Source organism: Gasterosteus aculeatus, chromosome X, assembly GCF_964276395.1.
Source record: "Gasterosteus aculeatus chromosome X, fGasAcu3.hap1.1, whole genome shotgun sequence".
Lineage (NCBI taxonomy): Eukaryota > Metazoa > Chordata > Actinopteri > Perciformes > Gasterosteidae > Gasterosteus > Gasterosteus aculeatus.
In genome coordinates, this window is record NC_135698.1 from 11,626,907 (window position 1) to 11,651,985 (window position 25,079).

General features: G+C 42.5%; 1 protein-coding gene across 1 annotated transcript; it reads left to right on the forward strand.

The window, feature by feature from the left end:
* The first annotated feature begins 1,537 nt into the window (after positions 1-1,537).
* Positions 1,538-23,429, forward strand: pdhx (pyruvate dehydrogenase complex component X). The gene is made up of 11 exons (XM_040163172.2): positions 1,538-1,902; positions 4,982-5,065; positions 7,470-7,570; positions 13,405-13,589; positions 13,996-14,094; positions 17,442-17,598; positions 17,835-17,982; positions 19,352-19,410; positions 20,293-20,451; positions 21,370-21,434; positions 22,532-23,429. Exons 1-11 carry the CDS (start codon positions 1,764-1,766, stop codon positions 22,785-22,787), a joined length of 1,452 nt encoding a protein of 483 aa, XP_040019106.2. The 5' UTR covers positions 1,538-1,763; the 3' UTR covers positions 22,788-23,429.
* Positions 23,430-25,079: the final 1,650 nt, after the last annotated feature.

Genomic DNA, 25,079 nt, shown 5'->3' on the forward strand with positions numbered 1-25,079 from the left:
ATTCATAACAGACACTGATGTTATTTAGGGAAACATGCACCCAAACCGGTTGTAATAGATCTTCGACAGAGCGAAAACACATGCAGCTGTGAAGAGATACTCAATCCAAGTGACTAACTGTATCAATGTTCGTTTGTTGCACATTGCACAGCTATTATGATAAGGACAGTGCAGACAACTGTCTAAAAGTAATAATCTACTGGATACGGGCTGCACAGGTTAAATCTTTGCCTTTTTTTTTTGCCAAAAAATAATATGAGATATTAGCCCACAACTGTCTTCATTTGTTTTTGCCTGAGGCATTTTTTCAGATTTGAATGAGCCACACAAGGGCTATTTTGTTATTTAAATGGCGTGCTAATTCAGTCAGAAAGATGCTGGAGGAGGAACATGAAAGTGATAAAAAAGATAGGTGGAACGTGAGCATAAAGACAGCTGGCTGGGATTTTGTATCAGTGTCTCATGCCTGCTCAGTTGGGCAATTGCGTTTCCTCAGTTTCATTTTTTCTTATGCAAAGGTTATCTGCCATATTACTTGTGTGCGTATGTGGGTGTGTCCCTTTAATGCAAAGTTCCTAGAAAGTGGTATTTGGGGACACATGTCTGCGTCTGCCTCACTTTAACACGGCCGTCAGAGCTAAGTTTTGACATCTTCACACTCAAGTGGAGCTTTTAAGATTTCAGATCAATCTGCGAACTGAGTCATTGATTCAGCTCTAATTCTTTTAGGAGGAAATATGTTAATCACCCACAGAAATAACAATTTGACAGTCTGTGGGGCTAAAGAGGTTAAAAAGTAAACAAAGGTGCAAATCAAAATACAAATTTTAAATTCATATGACACAAAAACTAGTAATGAAGTCACTCTGCTCACATCGACAATTGATAATTGCGTGAAGAGGTGTGTTTACATATTCATTAATGAGACAGAAACATGAGGAAGTATTGATGAAAAATATGTCTTTTTATGAAGCCAATTTCCTTCTCTGAATTAATATCTTCTACCCTGTTCACATTAAACCAATTAGCCACGCAAAAATGTTTTGTTTGCACACCCTGTTGCAGAGAAAGTCCCATAGGCTCAAGTTACATATGCCTCTTTCATGAAGGAAAATAAAGTTCAAACACATGTTTATGTTATGTAATAGAAAACATATTTGTGAAAATAAATATTTTTCTCACATTCAAACAGTTGTAAATTGAAAACATCCCATTCATTTTTATTTAAAAAAATGCTTGATAAAAAACAGTTATATCACATCACAGAAATCTTGATCTACATAGTAATGGTAGTGGTGCACAATAGGTTCAATAAAAGAAGTAGTGAAAAATCGGGCAAAAATGTTTAAAATAGATAATATGTCTAGGAATGTAATTTACATGTATCTAACCATAGACTGTATGAAATAATTATAAATTATCCTGTTCACAGTAGCACTGTTACGTTTTCCCCAGCAGATGGCGGTAGATCTGTTAGTCTGGAGGTTTTGACCAATTTCTAACGCAACAGTGTGAAAGGACCTCGAAGGACCCAAATGAGTTACAATTTTTATGCCAGATCGTTAATCTGTAAATAAATAGATAACGTATTCTCTGTGCAAAGTAAGCAGGTTTTAATTCATCAAAAATGAAACAAAACAGTATTTTATGGTTTATGATTAATCTCAAAAATAGATTTTCTTTTTGAAGTATGCATTTGTTCCTGTCGTTAGTTTATAATTGGGCACCTAAATAGACGCGTCTCATCGGCGGAGGACGACAACATGGCGGCCTCCTTACGTCTGGGTCGTCAAGGGATTTTATTTGGCTTTAGATTAGCTGCTGCTTTTGATAGATGTTTATTGGCCACGCATCCATGTCAGGATAATGTCAGACACTTGTTTCGATCACCGCGGATCCTTGGTGAGTCGCCATTGTGCTGTTGCCATCTCCTTCGCCAGATCAGCAGCCGCTGACATTAGCTGCCATCGTTTTCTTACCTCCGTTAACCTCAAAACATTAACCTTAATTTGGTAACTTTGCTATTGTTTTTTCTCTCTCCGTACACTAACGTTAACCAACACAAATATGTTTGAATGGACGGTCTGGCGTGTTGCATTTCCACCTGAGAAATGAAGCTTACATTTGACCTCCGATTACGTGAAATAAATACGCATCATGAATGACTGCGGGATGTCATTTATTGACGTTAGCTGCTCTGCACGGGGCATACGAGGGAAATAGTCTGGTGGTTCACGGCGGTTTCTCTCTCATTCAGGAATGGACACATATTTAGATACAGTTTGAGGCACTGGCATTACGAACTAACATTGATGAAGACACCGTAAGTTATCGAGTAATAACAGTACTGCCCCCTTCACTTCATCAGTCGACTAATCGGTCAATTTAGTTTTCGTCGTCTAAAATGTCTTTAGTTTCTTTTCTCTTCGCTTTTTTTTCCTTTGTGGTTGTACAGGGGTCCATTTTAGGAAGCGGGTTTAGTGGAAACTCAGAGTTTGTTAACCCTGAGATGAGGAAAACTCTGGCTTGTCTGTTTCAGAAAGGGAGGTAACTAAAGCTCCGGCTCAGTCACCATGGTAACTGAGCCTGTGAACATAACCTGGTCGGGAGCAGGTTTTCTTGAATAAACCTGGAGTTGCTTTCACAGTCTCCTCCCTCTGACAGCAGCCCAGCCAATCACACATCGTGCTTTCATTTCCTCATTCATTCAAGTACTCTGTATCAGGTCGATTTTAGCGCAGTTTCCACATATGAACAAAATAAGATGTTACGTTAAAGACTAAAGTGTTTTCTGGAACATGACACGTCCTTTTCTGGACGATACTGTTGATGAAGAAGCGGTTTTACTTCACAGGGTGTTCAACACGAGAGAGAATTAGATATATTGTCATTTCCATAACTACTTGTTTAAACTGTATCGTTTTTCTTTACAGTCCATCAAATATGTACACAACCTCACCCGTCCTTATATAAGTAACGTCACTCATCGGGCACATGCTCTCACGTCCAAGCTCATCCTTTGTGTAGTTTTACTGTTTTGCCTTTACAACATTCTAATATTAGTAACGCTGCTGTGTGCAGAGCCGTGAGAAACGTGTTTGTCGCTCTGAAACGTCTTTTAAACCTTTTTGTTCCCCTGACACAAACAAGTGATACCATTAAATAGGAGATCCACAGGATGCACCTGAATAAAATACATTATAGGTTCAATTCCATTGTACCAGTTTTTACCAGCGATATTGTTCTTGTGATTAAATATGAGCATGGGTCTGTATTTCAAGCCTGTGTGTAGTGCATTATAACGAACGGTGTAAAAAAGAACGGTGTAAAAAATGTCATTTTCCCACTGGGAATTAGTAAAACGTATGGTTAGTGTGTAAATATTAACTGACAACACTATATTGGAACTTATGCCATTTCTCTGTCTTCTGCTGCAGTAGCGGTGTTGCTTTTCTTTCTAATTACGGGTTCATACTCGCCATTAGCTTGCATTAATATTTCCAGCTCAAATAGGGTGAAGTATGCCGACCGATTGTTTGTGGTTGCTGCCATGGTAGTATCGTGGCTCCATTTGTGCTGCCTTCATACTCTTTCACGCGCTCAACTCTGAGTCAAACTACTCCCAGTTGATTGAACCAACTCTAAACAGCTGTTCTGAAACCCTAAACTCTGTGTTTCCCATCTCAGGGTAAATCAACTCAGAGTTTAGGGTTTGACTCAGAGTTTGTTAAACCTCCTAGTTGAAACGGACCCCAGATGTGTTGATAAAATCAACAGTCTATATGAGTGTTGGGTTGGAGTGTATCCAGGCGAGCACAGCTCAGAATGTCCACATTCATGTTTGGGATGGAATGTTAATGTTAACGGCTCAGCACTTAATGATCAGTCTCATGCAATCAGAGCGAAGGCATTCATCTAGTAAATGGGCGCGTTGAATTCAGGTCAGAAATAATTGGTTGCTTGGAATAATGTGCATGTTAGCGAAGGACAGTATGCTGCCCTTCCTTTCTTGATTTTTTTCCTGCAGACAGTTTGACATGTCGTAGCAGGCAAAGCACTGGTCTTCACTAATGACAAATGATGGCTCCATTCTAAGCTGTGCTGGTAAAGCAAGCGAGTACAATCATAGGCAATGAATGGAATGCAACCGTCATTAATGCAATTAAGTGTATACCAAGTTTTTCTTCCTAGGAAATATAAAATGTCTGCTGGGAAAATGGTATTTATCCTGTGAACAGAACAACAGAGACATCTTTTTTTAACAGTTACTGGTATTCTTTCATTTCTGATTCTGAATTAAAATGTAAATATTGATGTAAACAAAATGGAATTCAAAACATAGTGACATTGTCAAATATCCAGGAGATGGCAGTATGCAACAGATATCACACCGGTGCAGAAATTAACAACTACTGTAAAATTCCAATTTTATTTACCTACCAAAAAAAAATCCCAAACCACAAGTGTACCGAAGCAGCAGCATATCTCAAGGACATAGTCTAAGCTTGGTGTCTGGCTCGTAGAACACAGTTCTAGACTTAATAATAGGATGTTCCTTTCTAGTTTTGCAATGTCTGAGCAATAAACCCGGCAGCTATTTTGTAGCAGCGTGGACTAGTTGTAGAAAAGCAGTGATGCCCGTGGCCTCCTGGAGAGCCGGTGTCCTCCACAGGGCTGTGAGCGGCCGCTTGAACCCTCGGCTTGCGAGTGACGGCGGGAGGCTTCCGTGGTCTGCAAGAGTGCGAGTGCCTGTCAGCAAGGATCACGAGTAGATGTGTGACCTGCCAGCGGCCATCTGTCGCTTCCTGTTGTCCCATATTGAAAACCCAGAGGCCTTAACCAAACATTACTACTTACAGCTGTGTTTACTTGATTTATTTTGACACTGAAGGAAAGCCGTGGATTTGTTTTTTTATGTAAATATCTCTGCTGTAGTTTGGCTGCCTGATACAAATTGTATTATTCTCTTTCTCTCCTGTAGGTGTCAGCCCAGTCAAAGTGGAAATGCCTGCACTCTCACCGACCATGGAGGAGGGAAGCATAGTTAAATGGCTGAAAAAGGAAGGTAAACAAAATTCAAGACGTCCTTTTCCGGCTCGCATTGCAACATGTTTGTGCTTGACATTTTCTTACAAACTCTACATCTACTGTTTAGCAGGTTGGTAGATGCATCAGTTTACTCTACATATGTATCACGTTCACGGTAATACCTCTTCCATCCATGCTTATCAGATGTAAAAGGCCTATTTCTTCGTCCCACGACGATAAACCGAGCGTTTACTCAAAGACGTCACAGTGTTCCGTGAGACAGAGGACTGCGCACCGGAAGCACCTCGGGGCTCTTTGGTGGCTAATTGGCTCGAGGAAACACGGCAGTCACTATTCATCACTGCTTAGCAACTCAGACAGGCGCCTGAGCCACACCATCATTTATCAGGAGGCAGCATACTGAATTCCCATTGGCTGCTCTGCTGTGTTGCCATGTGCTCCCGTGACTTTGTGCGTAAGTGAGAAAGGGAAAATCCACAAAGCAAAGCGGCCTCCCTGTCATTAAAATTCATTATATTGTAGCGTCGGGGTGTAGTGCGTCACCCAGCACACGCAGGCGAAGGGACGTTTGGGTAACAATCCTTTATTGTAGTTCTCCAGCAGCAGACATACATAACCCCACGCTATCGGAACGCTCACTCTAACTTGCAGTCGGCAATAACATCAACCTAGGATTCCGCTAGCAAACTTGACTAGCCCTCCCAAAACAACGGGAACACCCGCCTCCCACCGTCTCCCCCAATCACCGGCCACCCTCTGTCCAGCATGACCCGCAACTCCCCCTGATTGGCCAGCGTGCGGGGACTGATGTGAAACTGGCAGAACCCACTGCTGAACAGGGTCGCTACAATATGCTTTTGAGAGAATCCACAATTTTTTTTTTTTTATTTAAATGTAATTCATTTATCTTCCATGGAATCTTATTTTAAAGAGGTGTTTTTGTTGTGCCTACATCCCACAGTTCAGTGCTCCGGCCCCCACTCATGTGCACCCCCCTCTATTCTGGCAACAACTCACATGACACAATAAATACCGACTGCAAGTGAAGGGTAAAGGAAAAACATTTTAATTTCTTTTTGGAGTCCCAACAATATCGTGGTCAAAGACGTATAATGACCATCTCAGCCTGTCAGTGGCAAAAGAAGCAAATTCAGTGGACTAAAATTGACGGTGTTTAACTGCCAAATAAATGTCCCATTACAAACCTTTTCAGACGCTGAAATAGACCAATCAAAAAACACATGAATATGAAAAAACAAAAAAGGAGTTTTCTTGAAAACCATTCCAGCATTATTGCAATAGTTTTCTATTCGCAGGTCATGTGTGTAGCCTTTCCCTGTGTTCTTGATACATTTTGTACATCGCCTTCCTGGTAGAACAGAAGTGAAAAGGCTAGAAGTTGCTTGTTTAATCTTTAAATGTTTCACACCATAACCTCTGGGGTCATGCGGCCACGGTCAACACTCAATATGTCAAAATGTCACATTCTTTATTATTACTCTATTCTCTGCTACATGCCCATAATCCAATTCCATTTTTATTTTTATTTTATTTTATTTATTTTTTCTGCCAAAAAAATACAAATGTGACCAGATGTTTGGTCTGGACAACTCATGCGCTGCATCTCATTTATCTTGCCTCGTCCTCGCTTCTTCACACACGGACAGACAACCATTCAATCACACCATGCAACTCTTTACCTGACAGACTTGACTTGATTTCGGGGGGCTACAATATAACCAAAACAATCAGAATCCCGCACATTGATGTATTGATTTCTCACAAGCATGTCCTGCACGACTGAGGTGCCCCACTGACAACAGTATTTCATTTTACTTTCCTTTTTGTCCAAGGAGACAAAGCTCTGTTTGCCTGTCTACCATTGCATTGGCAGCCCCATTTCAGTTCAGACCGAATGGATATATAAGCGTGGAAGGATCGAAGCAATGCCTCCTAATTGCCTTCCTCTTTCATTTCTAAGCAGATGCTGATGTATTCCAACCCGCTTATGGTGTAAACCAGTGGGAATCTACTGGAAGTCTAAGGATGGGCAGAGGTCTTTCCTTCTTTCAGACATGCTGTGTTTTCGTATCTCGTATTCCTTCCCATGAAACATTGATTAGGCCCTTCATCTGATGTGTAGGCCAGGGCAGATATGTTCTGCCTTAACCTCTTGGTTCCATTGGAGGGAATCCTTTAATTTATTACGGGAACAAATTTGTTCTCCACGTGTGCCAAGACCCAGTAAAAGAGCAGTTATTCTGAACATTATTCTAATGATCATGATTCGTGCATCATGGTAACTTTCACTTTAAGGTCAGAAATGTTTTCATAATGACTGGTGTGGGAATTATGCGCTATAAATGTTGTTTTTTTTATTTGAAGTCAGTCTTCTTGGATGTGTCTCTTTACTATTTTAGGTGAGGCAGTGGCAGCAGGCGATGCCCTTTGTGAGATTGAGACTGACAAGGCTGTTGTCACCATGGAATCTAATGAGGATGGCATCATGGCAAAGATATTGGTGAGTGATATACAGTTATACTATACTAAATGTAAATGCTGTGTATTTATGTGGCTGTTAGGGCCGGGATATTGGAGCTACAGATACATGATGTAGCTTGTTCTTTTTTTGCACCTTCAAATTCTGTGTGAAGAGAGTTTATATTCACATGTACTGTAACTGTTAACATTTGTGTGATCGTTTCAGGGTTCCCTCCTCGCCAATGCTAATTGGCTACGCTTCTTAAATCTGCTCTTCCTACACAGTGAAAGCTTTGACTACGAGTCTTTAGTGGCAAATATTTCTCTCCCTCCACACACCCATCGTTTGACATTTTTAATAGATTGCCAACGACAGAAGGATGCGTTTTCTTTCATCAGTTGTCCACCACATGTGTGCCGTTCTGATCAGAGAGATGTTTTATCTTCTTCTGGTGTTGAGAGATCTGTATAGAGAAGGAAGAAAGAGGTGGAGGATTTCCTCACAGTTCAGGCAGGATTTAAGTTACCATATTTTAGCTTAAGAACAACAACTGTGGGACGGCGATGCTGTGTTGTTGTGTTGGTTCCTCCATGCCACGCAGAGTGCCTTGACTGATAACACAAAATGTTCCTGTAGCCGTGTCATTTTGGACATGCTCGCATTCTGGCGAGGCTCGAGTGGAGCGGGGTCTGATTAGGTAATGTGTCCGCTTGTGAAACCTGAACAGAAACAAACCATCCAGAGCTCTTCTGCTTCAGCAACTCCAAATCACAAATGGCCTCACCGGTGCATCGTTCCTGAACAATACAAAATCTTTTTCTACACGTGCGGCATAGAGCTGGTGAAATATAACAATTAATTACATGAGGGACGAGTGTCAGTTATACAATACATGATTGTATCTGCCCCCCCTCCTCCTCTTCATTTCGCTTGCTTCCCTTAGTTCACATCCCCTTACTCCATCCTTGCCTTTGCTACTGTGGGGATGAGGTAGTTTCCATAGCAACCACCCAAGAATTGGGGGTAGGGGCTTTTGAGCCGAAGCTGGCAGAGAAAGATGGTGTGCCCCCCCCCGAGCTGCTTCTCCCACTCCCTATTACAGAGTATGTTTATAGTTGATAATAAAAACAGGAGCTGATGGCCATATCCCTGAGATTTCCTCTCTAGTATGTTGCATGGAGGAATGCGGCATCCACTTAGTCGGGGGGGAGGGGGCACAATGTGTTGGGTCTTAAAAGTGTAATTGTGGCTTGCCAAGCACCCGGAGGGTTTCTAATTCAGAGGCTACGATAATTACCCGCCTGCGGGCCAAATGCCCCGACATGCTGCATGCCTGGAATTTTCATTACTGCATCAGGTTATTGATGGGGGGGGGGGTCAAGTACGGCTACGTCCCTCAACCAATTTCCAACCATGGCTCTTGGGGGCTGCAAGAACTGGGGATATATTCCTGCTCATATTGGGACTTGGATGTTGGGGGTTGGAGCAGCGGCACTGAGAACACAGATTACTGTATCTCATTACGCCCTTACTGTGTTGCTCTAACCTGACAATCAGCCGCAGGTACAATCAATCACAGCCTGTGGAAAACGACACACATCTGTCTGCAGACACACAATGGAGATGCCCAGGGTGTCTCGAGTGTCTCGGAATATCTATAAAGGGGAACGCCACTGCGCTATAGAAGGAGAATACTGATCTACACAGAGGTGTAGTAAGATTATTGGGGGGGAAAAGAGTGGAGAGCAAAAGAAGAAAGAAAATGGAATAAATGAAGGTATCTTTTCTTTGACAAAAGCTTTGACGGTTCAAACCTGAAAATTGTGCAACATTGTTGCATTAACATTGCAACATTGTGCAACATTGTACATCAGCCAACATTGGCTGATTTAATTGAAATGAAAGGGAGTGTTGATACGCGTTCAGGCCAAGCTTATTGTAACAAAGCTGTTCATAGCCGCAGGGTGCGTGTACGGCCGGCTGTATGATAACAGTTTTGAGATAAGTGGGTTAAACCTCCTAAATGGTCCAGTCGGAATTAGTTATTCTCATTAGCGTAGCTGATGGGCTCTGGAGAAGTCCCCTAAGAGACTTATTTGAGATCCGTTAGACTTTTCACTGTTCCAGTGTTGCCAGAGGAAAGACTGAAGACTCTGACTTTGAGCTTTAGAGAAAACCAGGGAGACGCGTGTTTCATGTTTATCCACTTTGTCCTGTGGCTCAGTGGGCTGCTGCTGGTGTGGACATCACCGGACACAACGTGAAATAATATTACTTCATATTAACAATGTAGTAAACACCAGAATGCGCAGATTAGTCTTGTCTCCTAGAAATTGTATAGTAGTTTCATGCTGAACACTGTGCAGCTTAAATCGAATTTAAAATGCTGCTTGCTTTTCCGCAGCAGCTCTTTGAGCATGAAGTGAAAGCAGCCTTGCATCACACAGCATCACGATCCTTTCCACAGGTTTCAGTGTGTTCTAAAACCATTTGATGGCAGTGTTGAGCCCCACACTACTGCAGTGTACTAGGCCTTTACTGCGTGTGTGTGTGTGTTCCTCAAATGCCATGTGCCACAGATGCAGCTTGTGATTAAAATCTGGCTTTTAATTTATTTCGTCTTGGTTTTTAAAACCTTCACTTTGACTTTGACTTTCATTTGCCTGATAGCCACAATTTGGGCACTTGTTGGGGACCGATTTATTTTATTAATCCACTCCACATTGTGTCAGTAAGCTCACTCAGGGTTCGTACGGTCATGGAAAACCTGGAAAAGTCATGGAATTTTAAAATGGTAATTTCCAGGCCTGGAAAAGACATAGGGGGGGGAAACAAAAAAGTCATGGAAATTTGTTACGACAAACACAAAGCCGGGACGAGCAGAATGTAAGTAATGTGGAGGAAGAAAGATATAGATATTTCAAACATGGCAGAGCGGCGTTAACGAGCCGTGCTGTAGGAAGCAGACATCAGTGCGCCGCTGCTAACGAAGCTACTACAGGAACCACATAACAGGGCGACTGTAGCGAAGCTACTACAGGAACCACATAACAGGGCGACTGTAGCGAAGCTACTACAGGAACCACATAACAGGGCGACTGTAGCGAAGCTACTACAGGAACCACATAACAGGGCCACTGTAGCGAAGCTACTACAGGAACCACATAACAGGACCACTGTAGCGAAGCTGCTACAGGAACCACATAACAGGGCCACTGTAGCGAAGCTACTACAGAAACCAGATAACAGGCCGACTGTAGCGAAGCTACTACAGGAACCACATAACAGGCCGACTGTAGCGAAGCTACTACAGGAACCACATAACAGGCCGACTGTAGCGAAGCTACTACAGAAACCAGATAGCAGGGCGACTGTAGCGAAGCTACTACAGAAACCAGATAGCAGGGCGACTGTAGCGAAGCTACTACAGGAACCACATAACAGGCCGACTGTAGCGAAGCTACTACAGGAACCACATAACAGGCCGACTGTAGCGAAGCTACTACAGGAACCACATAACAGGCCGACTGTAGCGAAGCTACTACAGGAACCACATAACAGGCCGACTGTAGCGAAGCTACTACAGGAACCACATAACAGGACCACTGTAGCGAAGCTACTACAGGAACCACATAACAGGGCGACTGTAGCGAAGCTACTACAGGAACCACATAACAGGGCCACTGTAGCGAAGCTACTACAGGAACCACATAACAGGGCCACTGTCGCGAAGCTACTACAGGAACCACATAACAGGGCCACTGTAGCGAAGCTACTACAGGAACCACAGAACAGGACCACTGTAGCGAAGCTACTACAGGAACCACATAACAGGGCCACTGTAGCGAAGCTACTACAGGAACCACATAACAGGGCCACTGTAGCGAAGCTACTACAGGAACCACATAACAGGGCCACTGTAGCGAAGCTACTACAGGAACCACATAACAGGGCCACTGTAGCGAAGCTACTACAGGAACCACATAACAGGGCCACTGTAGCGAAGCTACTACAGGAACCACATAACAGGGCCACTGTAGCGAAGCTACTACAGGAACCACATAACAGGGCCACTGTAGCGAAGCTACTACAGGAACCACATAACAGGGCCACTGTAGCGAAGCTACTACAGGAACCACATAACAGGGCCACTGTAGCAAAGCTACTACAGGAACCACAGAACAGGACCACTGTAGCGAAGCTACTACAGGAACCACATAACAGGGCCACTGTAGCGAAGCTACTACAGGAACCACATAACAGGGCCACTGTAGCGAAGCTACTACAGGAACCACATAACAGGGCCACTGTAGCGAAGCTACTACAGGAACCACATAACAGGGCCACTGTAGCGAAGCTACTACAGGAACCACATAACAGGGCCACTGTAGCGAAGTTACATGTTAAAAACCGAGGGCGCAGCGACGTTCTTTCGGTGTTTTTTGTCATTGAGCTGCAGACACGTGACTTTTCTTACACGAATGACAGGAGATCCTTTTGATTATTTTTGTTTTGTCTTTATTTTACGCGGCAAAGCATCAACTTAAAATACAATTAATGCATTCTGTCACACGGTAGATGAACGATATGCTCTCGTGCCTCATGCAGCTCTTCTGCGTGGCACCTTCTGCAATCATGACGTCAATACAATACGTTTTATAAGTATTGTTTTAGCACTGGTATCAGGAAAAACAATACTCCTCCATAGTGAATAATTGTAAAAATAAAAAAAACAGACTTTCTTGGGGCCTAATTGAATGGTATAGGAAACACCGTGGATGCCTTGGAATTCTCATTGTTAGTTTAAATACTACATTTTCTCACTTTTTCATGTATATGTCAAGATTTAACAAAATACTTGGTCATGGAAATCCAATGTGTATGGACCCTGTACCTGTAATGTGCCTTACAAAGTGCAGCTCCATGCTTTTTGTTAGGGTTAGCGAGTTAGTTGGTATTTGTTGTCACGGATATGGCTTTTGGTGTCTTTAGGGGAGTGTTCTCCCATTAATTACTGTCACAACAACATATCAGTGGTGCCACCAATTAGAAAAATATACATACTATTTTTTTTGTATATTTTTGTCCATAAACAAATGTTGAATACTATTACCCAAATATGACAGTGCTTTACAGTGACAACGTCCTGCAACAGAATGAGCTTTGAAGTGCAGCTCTTCGTAACAGTGGTTGCAGGTTTTTGATTTTGATTTATCCAGCGAGAGGAATAGGGTCAATGGTAATTTACTAATGCAATTTAATTTGCACCTATTATATGAAATAACAATTTGTAATCATTTTATTTTTGTTCAATTAGACATTTCAAGTTTTTATTATGTTTTGGCTGATAAATTCTTATTTTTCAATTACAACCTCATGGTTAATTAAGCCATTTCTGGCTGTTCTTTCTTCTTCCCCCTGCTTTTCTCTTGTAATATCGAGCCACACCATCACAAGGCAGCTCATTAAGCGGATACCTTTGGAAACCGGGTTGGTGTGTCAGCCCAACCCTATGCATTGGGTCTGGCCTTTCATTTAAGCTAATCAATATTGACTGAGGAGCAACACCTCGCACAGCTTGGGAAGAGTAGCAAGAGGCTTGAAGCGGATTACCCTGTGAATCAATCTGTTGTACGCCAAGAACTTATTCCTGCACAGCTTGGTTTTTCATGAATTGTCAGTTAAACAGGGGAGCAAATGGAAGAAGGGAAAGTGATGTGAATGAGAAGATGTCCTGTCAAAATGTATGCAAGGACCACTGGTCCACTAATTCAGTATCATTTTCCCATCATCAGTTTTTCTTCTATTCTTTGCTTAACAATCATACAATATCTGTGACCTTCTTTTAAGTATGTCTCTCACACTCTTTATAGATGGAGGAGGGAAGTCGGAATGTGCGCCTGGGCACTCTCATTGCCCTCATGGTGGAGGAAGGGCAGGACTGGAAGCACGTTGAGGTCCCCCATCTAGATGCTGCAGGTCCACCTTCGACGGATGCAGTTGTGCCCCCTGCTGCTCCCTCTCCAGCCCGTCCGCCAAAACCAGTCGTGTCAGGACTGTAAGTGTTGCCTTCCATATTTTAGCTTTTTTAAATTCATTAAACCACGGTCACTGCATTCACTTCTCTGGCTAATCTGAGGATAATAGAGGGTCAGAGCTTCTGGGGAGCCATGATCAGTATAATTCTATCTATGAATAAGATTGATTATGTTTTTAAAGGTAGATATCAATGAATAACCAGTGGTACCGTTAAACACCGCAATGTCACAAACTGTGTGTTGTTTGATGGGACTGCAAAGCTCAGAAAAGACGTAACAAGGATGAAAATGCATGGCTTGTTTTTTTTTCTATAACGGTTCATAGAAAGGACAGTATCTGAAATGTCTCTGCAATTGAAACAATCTGGTTTAATTGTGATCCTTAATACAAAACTATACGGTAAATGTGCTGCCTTCCTCATCCAGGTTGCGTCTGAGTCCAGCAGCAAGACATATCCTCAACACCCATGGAGTTGACGCAAAATTAGCCACACCCACTGGGCGAAGAGGACTTATCACCAAGGAGTGAGTATGAACGACTGGGTTGGCTGTATTGGTGATTTGGCAGCAGGAGGTGACGGTTTAGTCACAGGTCTCAGGGAACAGATTGGAAGGGTTCCCTCGTGTCCAATGTATGGCCCAAAATATCTGCGTAAAAGAGATGTCAGTTGGAGCAAGGATTAAGATTTCTGGTACTTTAATATTGTTGTGTGGCAAATTCACACTCCAGAAATCTGTACACACACACACACACACACACACACACACACACAGCTCTAATGGTGACCTGCTGTCAATAGGGACCTGATTGAATACTCCCGTTACCCATCTAACACCCAGCTGGGGAATCTCATTAAGCAACTCTGATCGCCATGGCAACTCAGTCTCCAGGACCGACTGGTGACCATAGAAACGCGGGCCGTGTGTGTTCAGAGGCAGCCACAGAGATATGAAGCTTTATAAACCAGACACAGAAAAGATTAACATAAAATTCAGCAGCGCCTTTTCTTTTAATGCACACATATGTAGCAAAAAATCTTATTTGCAAACATCCATTTTTATTAAATTCCAATTAGAAGTGAATTTAACATCTTTACAGTCTTATATGCCCTTTTTCAAGAAAATATTTTTTCTTGACTTCTCTTAAATAGCAAGAACTATAAAGATGTAATTATCCAGGTTAATGAATGCATGCTCTGTGTGTTTACTTGATTGTTCAAGTTTAAACTGTTTAATTAGTACTGCAGTTTTAATTTTATCCCAATCATTAGATGTTGCACAATGGCTCAGTTACCTCTCCTTAAACCATTTGTTCATCTCAAGATTGGAATTAATTGTTTGCCAAATTCCTCACTGACACCTGGGCTTAGATCTAATAGGTCCATCTAAAAAGTAAGAGTGTAAGAAATTGAATGATGAATGATGTGCGGTTCGAAATAAAAAGAGCTTCACTTTTAGGCGTTACCTAGTTTGGAAATGAAAGTGTGTTGTTGCTTCTGACTTTTCCTTTTGAGGAGTGCATTTTTGGGTTGTTCAATACTTTACTTCAGGAATGGAAAGTGACAAATACATTAGTGATATTCAGGGTATCCAATATAACAACAACAATAAAACATCCTTCAAAATTCTAACTTTCAAAAATAAAACCACAATAAAATCTAGGATAAGTTGTGATGTTTACTATTCTCTCATATAGCTGCTTGTTCAAAAGGTTGGAAATCAATTGGCCAGTTTGTTTTCATGACATCAAGTTAGCCAGTGACAACTATGATCAAGCAGACCTTGGGCAAAGAAGATAAATGGCTGGCATGAAAGGATGTTGTTAGGTCATGGTCTATTGAGCAGGGCTTGAAAGAAGAATGTATTTGGCACATTTGGTGATCGAGCCGTTGCCTTTTAAGCAATATCTCTTAGATGTGTTCAATTTGAAGCGTCAGATTAACTGAACCTGAGGACCAGCTACACATATAGTGAGACTAAACAGTTCTGTTCTTGTTGGAAATCCAATCTCCTTGTCAAGAATAGTTTCACATTCAGCTCAACTGCTTCTAGAGAGGGCAGAATAGACCTGATTTCCCTTCTTTTGTCCTTTGGCAGATGAGATACGGCTGAAACGAGGGAGCAGCGCCCCTCCCATTCTAATTTGGGCTCTATTGAGGCCCCCCTATAGGGGGCATGAATAGCAATCTTCGTAGCATGTTACATAATCCGTAGCAAGGTTTAAAACCCCTCCTGATTTCAAGTATCAAACATATAGTACTATTATTATAGAACATTAGTTCAAAGGCAACACCCATTTTGAGATATTAACAAGGAAGCCTGTTAACTGTAAGCCGTGGGCCTCAAGTCTATCATGAATAAATATTCAGTATCAACATATGAAATGTATGCTCTTTTTTTTTTTCTTAATTGTTCAAAAAGTTCATATTACTATTACACAATTCTTTAGACCGAGGACTTTGGCTGAAGTTAAAACATAATCAGAAGTCACAAAAAAATGAATACATTACATGAATATTGCAGGTAAAACCACAGTGACATATCATTTTTGTGTCATATTTGTGTGTTGCTATCTTTTGTAAAATTGTTTCAAAAGCACATCTTGCTGCAACACTTGCAAAACTTACGACTAACAGGAAGTTGAAAGTTGGAGTTGAGGGTAAAGCACTGGTCAATTTCTCTTTTTTTCACCACAAAAAAAAACATGATTGAAAAAAGAATTCCGGTTAGCTGGGGTATTTCCATGTTGCCTCAGTCGTTCTGCAAACAAATCAGTAAGCGAGAGGGAGGGAGGGAGGAGTTGGGGGGCGAGAGGAAATCATAAGATGCAGCTGAGCAAGGGACGCAGCTGTGGGGCCCAGACGGTTCCTGAGGTCAGACGCAGGTGGTCCAGACAAAGGACTGGATTTGTGCGGGTAGGTGGACCCCAGGGCACAGAACTGGAACCAGAGCGCTTCCAGCTTGTGCACCTGATACCTGCCCCTCCCTGCTCTCTTGCTGCTAAGAACAAAATGAAGGGGGGAAGAAAATACAGGGCAGATCTTTCAGTATGTTTTGATTCCTTTTTTTATCTTTCTGTTTTCCCTGTTGAAGTCAAAATCTCACTTCCTCTACTATATGTAGTAAACCGCTTTAAATAGACTTACTAGAAATATGCTATATGTGTAAAATGGTGCTGTCCAAGAATAAAATGCTCAATATCACATTAAACAGGCTAGTTCATTATTATAATTAAATTTTTTATTTCCAACCGTAAGGTAGAAACATTTTAAAAAGCTTTGGGATGATATCAAAGTGTAAAATCCCCCCTCATACGAGCTGTAAAATGTCTTTTAATCGGACAGCCGTCCCTCTGTAAAGATGCTGTTTGTAGAGTAGTGATGTTCGCTGTGGTAAAGCTAATAAAGCCACGGTTTGGAATAACAACGTCCTCGGCTGCATCTGACACCCAGTCCTGCCTCGCCCATCATTATGGGGTCTGTTTGTGCCTAGCAAGTTATTCTCCCGACAACCATCCACTGGAGGATACCTGCAAGGTGTCCCTCTCCACGAGCCCGACCCAAATACCCACCGAATAAATCTTAACGTGCTCATTAGGAGATGTATCATTATAAGCTGTGGCATGGTTTTCTTCTCCTTTTTTTCAGTTTAGTTTCAAAAGGTCAAAGCAAAGGGCAAAAAATGACAGCGCTTTTTGTACAGAAGAAAAAACAAGCCAGTTCACAACAGAGATGGACCCAAATAATATTGACACAAAAACATTATTTTAGTAGGAAACATATTTTGGAAAAGGCCGGGTTAGGGTTATGTTGCATGTAAAATAAACAGGTTAATGGGTCTTTACACATGTGTTTTTGTTTTTACTTTACCAGAGATGCGTTGAACCTCCTCAAGAAATCTCCTGTCCCGAAACCGACTCGAGCCGCGGCCGCCCCGAGGCCGGTCCCCTCCCCGGCGTCTACGCCTCCGCCCTCAGGCAGCAGACCCAACATACCTCCTCTCTCCGTACCGGGGAAACCAGGAGCACCGGTGAGCACTTTCGTCTGTCCGTCCCTCTCTGTCACTGACACCTTTCCAGCCGTTAAATCATCCCAACAAGCTTTTCAGTGACATCCCATCCCCTTTTTTTGATTGATTTGCAACTGAAGAAATGTCTGACAATCACTCTTGTCCCCTTTCATTCCCCCGTTTCTTTCCCGAAACTCCCTGTTCAATTACCCCCCCCCCCCCCCCCACACCCCTTCCCCTCCATGTATCCTCTGTAGGGCACTTTCACAGAGATCCCAGCCTCGAATGTTCGCCGTGTGATTGCTCAAAGACTGACTCAATCGAAGACCACCATCCCCCATGCGTATGCCTCAGTGGACTGTGACATGGCCGCCGTCATGCACCTCCGCAAAGACTTGGCCAAAGGTGAAATGCCACAACTGAGAGGGGGGGGGGGGGGTTGTACGCATCAGCAATGTTCTGTTCATGCTCATATTAGTCTATTGCCCTGCAGCCGTGTCAATTTCAGGGTTTTTGCATGACCGCTCCCATGACAAATGAACTCGCTCTTTTGCATGTAAAAAAATCTCTGGTACATGTTGTCATCTGGTTCACACTAATCCTCCTCGCCCACTAAAAAAATAACTGGGTAAGAACGGAAGCTGTTTGCATTCATATACTTCCTTTCTGCTTTAAAGAGTGCGATACTCTTCCACAGTAATCACTGTTTCCAATTGCTTCTTTAGTGTGTTTGCATCTTGTGTTATGCAGTGGCAAAATGAAATGTAAATGGGTGGGAGAGCACTTGGTTCATCCATACAGTATCAGTAAGCTCGGCACTGTGTGGAGTATTTGGAGAATGAATCAAACCCTAGCAGCAGCGAGCAGTATCCTGCCCATGTGTTTGCCGCTTTCTCAACCTCAAAGACTTCCCTAGCAACTGCTGTTGAGCTAAGCTGCAGCTGCTTGGGCAACAGCTACCAGGGTGTGTGTGTGTGTGTGTGTATTCTGAGGTGAAGTGAGGTTTACACCACAACCAGAGAGAGGGAAACTTGCCTCTACAGTCACTCTTCAACGTTTAACTACGTTCAGCCCAAAACATACACTACCAGTCAAAAGTTTGGACACATTGTCTCATTCGATTCAATGAGAAAGTGTGTCCAAACTTTTGACTGGTACTGTATTTATCCTTAACTGGACCCCTGGAATGTAATCTGTGCTTACTTTGGAATGTGAGTTATCAGTCGATTCCCTATTTTTAAACTCTCACGTAATACGTTTTATTTAGCTCAACTATGCCGAGCTTTCAAACAAACGGCAAATCTCTGTGTGTCCCGTCTCTGTGCTGGAGGAAGCGGGTCGGGCCATTCCACAGCTATTAGCTAGGTGGTGTGTGTACTTAGGGATTCGCTCCGCGGCTGTTTTTGCGGACCCTCATTGTTCGGGAGCAGAGCGATTTTCACGGTTTGCTCGTTAATCATCCCGCTCGCTGCATTCATAACCGTCTGGTACTCCGCTAATGGACTCCAGCACAAGTTGGCACTGATGCCAGGCCGAGCCCCCCCCCCCCCCCTTGCCCACTGGTGTCCCGCACGGAGCGGGAAGCGCAGCAGATGCCACCGACTGAGTCATCGGGAAGGGTTCATTGTCTCTGATCGGCTTCTTTTCTGGGAGCTAAAATGTGCAGTAACGAATGTGCACACAGAATAGTGTCACACTTCACAGGTCCTGTGCAAAGTATATGACGTTATGTTGCTTTGGCTCACAAACTCTTTTTTTGTCTTTGTCTTTACAGAACAGATCAAAGTGTCAGTTAATGATTTTATTATCAAAGCAGCTGCTGTTACACTTAAAGTAAGTATAGTTAACCTATTAATCTTACTGTAATTTCCTACCATAACGTATATTTACAGTGCGCAAGGTTATTCAACTTTTATATCCGTAAGCATCTCGTCTTTTGGAGCTTAACACAGTCTGGGCACACGCAACAGTCTGAAGGTCGCACATCAATTGATTTCAACATTTGGTGCCAAATTCATATTTTTTCTGCCCAAAGGTCCCTTTGTTGTGCTCGTTGCTAAATGATTCAGATGGTGAATCAACTCGTAGCCAAACCATCGTAAGACGAGACTAAATTTTTACTTCAGAGATTCATGATCATTTTGTTAGACAAAATATGCAGTCTTAATAATTTAGTTATTCCAGCCAGGAATGTTCCTGCCTATCATCTGCTTCACTCACTTATAATGAAATACTGTGTCTGCTTTAGTGAATTTGTGGCCAGAAGCATTAACACATCCGGCCACAAATGACACAGTGAAAGTAATTTGTGTATGAATCGCTGCTATAATAAGCAGGTATTTGCTGCATGTGTCACAGTAAATGTTTCTAATTAACTGGTGTGCACTCGGATGTGTTTTCTGTAAGCAGATAAAACTTTTTGGTGTTCAGAAAAATTCAACAAATGTGTTTTTGTTATTGAGGCTCTAACGCAGCAGATGAATTAAGATCAAGCTCATTCAGATATTTTTATCATTAATTTGCTGGCCTAAATAGGGAGTTGATACGTTCCCCACCAAATTGATGATGATCTTGGATTTACTATAACAGAGTGTTTTGTTTATTTACTGTCATCACGACCTTAGTGACTAGCACAGTGAACCAAAGCAGAAAGGTCTTAATTGTTACTGTAAACATCCGTCAAAACCTGCGCTGACCTCTGACTTTCTATCCTAGGAGATGCCAGAAGTTAATGTGACCTGGTCTGGGGATGGACCCCGTGCACTTGATTCAATCCACATTTCAGTTGCAGTGGCAACGGACAAAGGCCTCATCACCCCCATCATCAAGGACGCTGCTGACAAAGGAGTCCAGGAGATCTCGGCCAATGTTAAGGTGGAACGAAATATTAGGAACCGTTTTATCATATGATGTTGTGAGCCACCTCGGTGCGAGAGTTTACCTCCCAAAGCCGTCTTTCAACAGTGTGGTGTAGTTTTGTCTTCATTTAAAGCACTTCACACGAATACACAGTGTCGCTGTTGGAAATCTATAAGGGAGTTGAGACTTGACCGCAGCCCAATCTGGTTGTAAAACAAATTCTTAAGGTATCTGATCACATCAGCTGGAGGAATGCGTAGATAACTGATTGATTAGTTCGACTATTTGGTTGTTAAGCTGTAGGTCTCAGCTGTTGCTGGCCGCAGATGGAGGACAAAGCCAAAATGGTGAGCTCTTCCTCCTGCTCGCAGTCAGCAGCTGGGGGCATTTATTTACAAATACATAAATGCGCTCTGAAAATGAACAGACTCTCATTGAGTCATTTTACCTTCAGTATCCGATCAAACAGGTGTTGTACACCATGTGTCTCCCCAGCAACGACCAGCTGTATACTTTCCAGGGCCCATATTTAGGTTATGTCTCTGACGCGATGTCTGATTCGACAGCAGGAAGTAACAAAACATGGAAGACTCATGTTTGTTGCAATAAAACTGGAAGATTGCTTCTCTAACCCAACTACACATTAATAGTAGTTTGCCAAAGTAGTAGTGGAAGAAGTAGCTTTGGTATTGATGAATTGTAATTAACTTGTGATCCCCCTGACTTTTCCTTTGGCATCTAGACAAACCTTTGAGTGTGGTTGTCTTTATTCACATGGAAACAACGGTAGCCTTAGTTGTTTCCAATGGGCACATGGATTCTCTTCTATGTCATGCAGAGTGCTTTAATTTATCAGTATATGTATCTTGCATATCATTTTATTCTCTGACCCAAAGCCCAAAGTGTTGTGACTGATGTGTAATGTTTCAATAGGCCCTCGCCCAGAAGGCTCGAGATGGGAAACTTCTACCTGAGGAGTACCAGGGAGGCTCATTCAGGTAACCCCAAAACAAACAGTCTCTTAGTGAAAGAAGAGGGTCAAGGAAAGCGCTTTTTATTGATATCTCACAATTTCCGTTGTAGATCAGCAGGTGCGATAGCCTTCATAAATTTCCCCTAGTATGATTGATACAGTTTCATAGTCTAATAATATATTATGCATATTCTACATTTCATTTGGGCTTCAACTGAATGTGGTCTCACATTCTCACATTAGCATCAGTTACAGTACCATCAATTGTGACCCTTTGAAAGGGGGGGGGGATTTTCAACTCATCAGACCTAATGGTGTCATTTAGACATTAATGGGGTTTCTGTGTCAGACAGGAGCGATGCGTTGCTACGGAGACGCAGCCCTCTCTGTCTCTGTGTACGTCCTTCCTGTGATCATTCCTCTATGCCCATGAGCAACCATTCTCATTTAGGCAAACTGCCCGTGGGTCATGTTGTGTAGGGTGGGTCACACCCAACACAACATTTAGGGACTTGGAGGCCAGTGATGCTGTAATAATCTGTACTGACCACTGTACTGTTGTGACATAATGTGTTTGCAACCAATCACATTTAATAATAATGGTGCCTAAACGCTTCCTGAATCGTGTTTCTTTTGTTATTGCCAAAGTATTCAAATTGAATACTATATTAACTAAAGTATACTGCAAATATAAATAAATACAAAAAAAGAGATGCTCAATGTGCAGGGACTAAAGATATGTAACCTATCTAAAAGCATTTATGTTGTATTGACGCAGCTTTTTTGTCTCGATTTATTGACGGCATGATTGATGAGTTGCACCGCAGAGGAGCTTCATTGTTGAGCATATAGTTTTTCTACTGTTTGAAAGAATTCATTATTTGTATATTTAGTTAACGCTTTGCTGCGTAAAATAAAGACAAAAAAGAACAATCAATCAAACAATCTCCTGCCATTCGCAGTACTAATAATTTCACTGTGTCTGCAGAAGACCTGCCGCCAATATGGCAGCGGCCTACGGCACCCAACCGTACTTTTGATTGGTGCTGTTAACATGTGCATTGCTTCCTCTTTGGCCCCGCCCCTTTTTCTCACGCCTTTCTCCTTCTCTCTACTGGGCAGTATTTCAAACCTGGGGATGTTCGGCATCAGTGGCTTCAGCGCCGTGATCAACCCTCCCCAGGCCTGCATCCTGGCCATCGGGACCTCCCGGTCTGAACTGCGGCTTTGCGAGGACGACCAGACGTTGAGCACCCAGCAGCTGATGACGGTCACGCTGTCCAGTGACGGGCGGCTGGTGGATGACGAATTGGCCTCGCGGTTTCTCGATAAATTCCGCGGCAACCTAGAACACCCGCAACGCATGGCGCTCGCGTGAGAAGCTAAACGAGGTACAAACGCCTACATGTCTTTGCCTCTATCGTCCTCTCGCAAGTAGAGAGCTCTTACAAAGTGGATTCCCGCTTGCGTTTTTTCGATTAAGGCTTACACATGTAGACTGGTGCATAGTATGAACTTGTTTTTGTGGCTTGCCTCTGATGGATAATCACCAGGCTTTGTGATAGAGCAGTTAAACTGGGCTTGTGCTCGAGAGGAAGACGATCGTGGGAGTGGAAGTTTTGTGGCAGAATGCGTCTCACATCATTTAATGGTGGCGTTCACAACCCCATATGAAGTGACTATTTCACTTCCATTTATAATTTCCAGTCCCAGTGTATCTAGTCTATGTCACTATTAATACATGTGGCAGTGGCACTGTAAAAAAGAAAAAGCTATTTATCAGTGAAGATCGGTGAATCAGAATCAGTGAATAGCGGTGCCGTTTCCAACAAGGGTCAACCGGGTAAACCATTTACTGTTGTTCAGCTCCTCAACTGTTAATACACGTTAACTTATTTAAACAGATCCTGCGTCATCCCTGACAACTAATCTCTTAAATCCATGTGTATACAAAATAAATGGAATCATGTCAATTTTGTTTTCCTTATATGCCAATAAAACACATTTTTCAACCATGAAATGTCAGTGAGCGTCATTGAAACGTGTGTGTGTCATTAGAGTCTAAAAGAGATTACACAATTTCAATGAAGCCAATTAGGATAATTTGCTGGGCTTAGTATACAGGTCAGTCTCTGCTGGCAGATGTTTATCTTGGCTGTAAGCGTGGGAAGAACAGCTGTTTACATATGTAATCACTGCAGTTGGGCAGAGCTTATCCTGAATCTGTGTAATCAGCATTTGTTTTTGTTTTGTTTTTTTAATATGAACACAGAAGCTGCAGAAATGGAGAAAGTTGTATCAGACTTTCGTCGTCTCCACTTAGACCCACATGCTAACCTCAAGCAGCAGTTGCATTGAGAATATGGAGGCGTTTGAGCAGGCAAGCCCTTGCTCTTAAAACACCTCCGAGTTAATGGCTTTTCTCCGGCTTCTTATTCAAAGGATGATATTCTCTACATATTAGTGACCTAACACAAGTTCTGGGTTAAACCACTTTACTTAAACCACTTTATTATGACTCAACAAATCACAAAGTTGTTTGTCCAAGCTTAAAGGGTTTTTGAACACACCAGCACAAAGAAAGCTCATGAGAGTGGTGTAATCACCACATGACAATGTGGAGAAGAGTCATTCATGCAGGTTTTTCTTTTAGTTCTGTCGCACACTACACTCAAACGTCTCCGCTCAGCCTAAAGGCTAACCGCTATCTTCCATTTATCTCTTCTTTGAAAATACATGTGTTACTACTTGGTCAGCCATGCTCATAATCCGCAGAATTCCACAAAATAACTTCACAGATCAACTTGAGATCAGGTGAAAAGCAGAAATTGAAACTGTGAGCTGCCCCACAAGCACATATGTGAGCACATAAGAAATAAGTGCATGGTACACTGTGAGGTTCTATTTTTTATCACACTCAAAAGATGCCTGGCTGTTACCCCAGCAACGAGCTAACAGGAAAACAGTCATACATTGCCTGCAGCTAGCTGATGACCACGTGTGATTTGTCTGTCGAAATAGTGATTAGTCGTCTCGTGGTCTTGTGCTATCATTCCGCCTAGTGTCATGAGAGGATTGTGTTGGAACAAAGCCTCCATTTGTCATTTGTATGTAGTTTCCCTAAGGCCTAATATTTGGGATGAAGTGGACTATTCTTGCTGTTGGCGCCATATCCTTTTTTTCTGTTCGAAAATTCCCAGGGTACTTTTTTTATGGTGAAATAATCTAATAATCTGTTCTATTGGGGTTGTTTAGTAAAGCAGCTATAAAATTCTCTTCCCATATCTTCCCCCAAAACAGATGGTGACATTTCCTCGGCTTACTTGCTACTGTCTGACATTCACTCCTCCTACGGTTTCCCGCCAATCTTCCCCCAGCAATCTTGTAACAGCTGGATAAGAGAGCCACCAAACAGAAGGAATCAGATTAGGTCCCACAGAGGTTTTGATTAACTGTGTGCAGGGTCTTGAAGATAGCGCTGGTGTGTAGGTCAGACTCATGGACACACAGCATGGTGCGGAGTGATGGAGACAGTTGCCATGGAGACCAAAGTGTGCTTCTGTTGTGCTGATATTTGGATGTCCTTCAGATACATCTGACAAAGGTGTTGGCTCTATGTGTGAAGGGTTACAATCATACGTTCTATGAGGGGATGGAAGCATCACCTAAC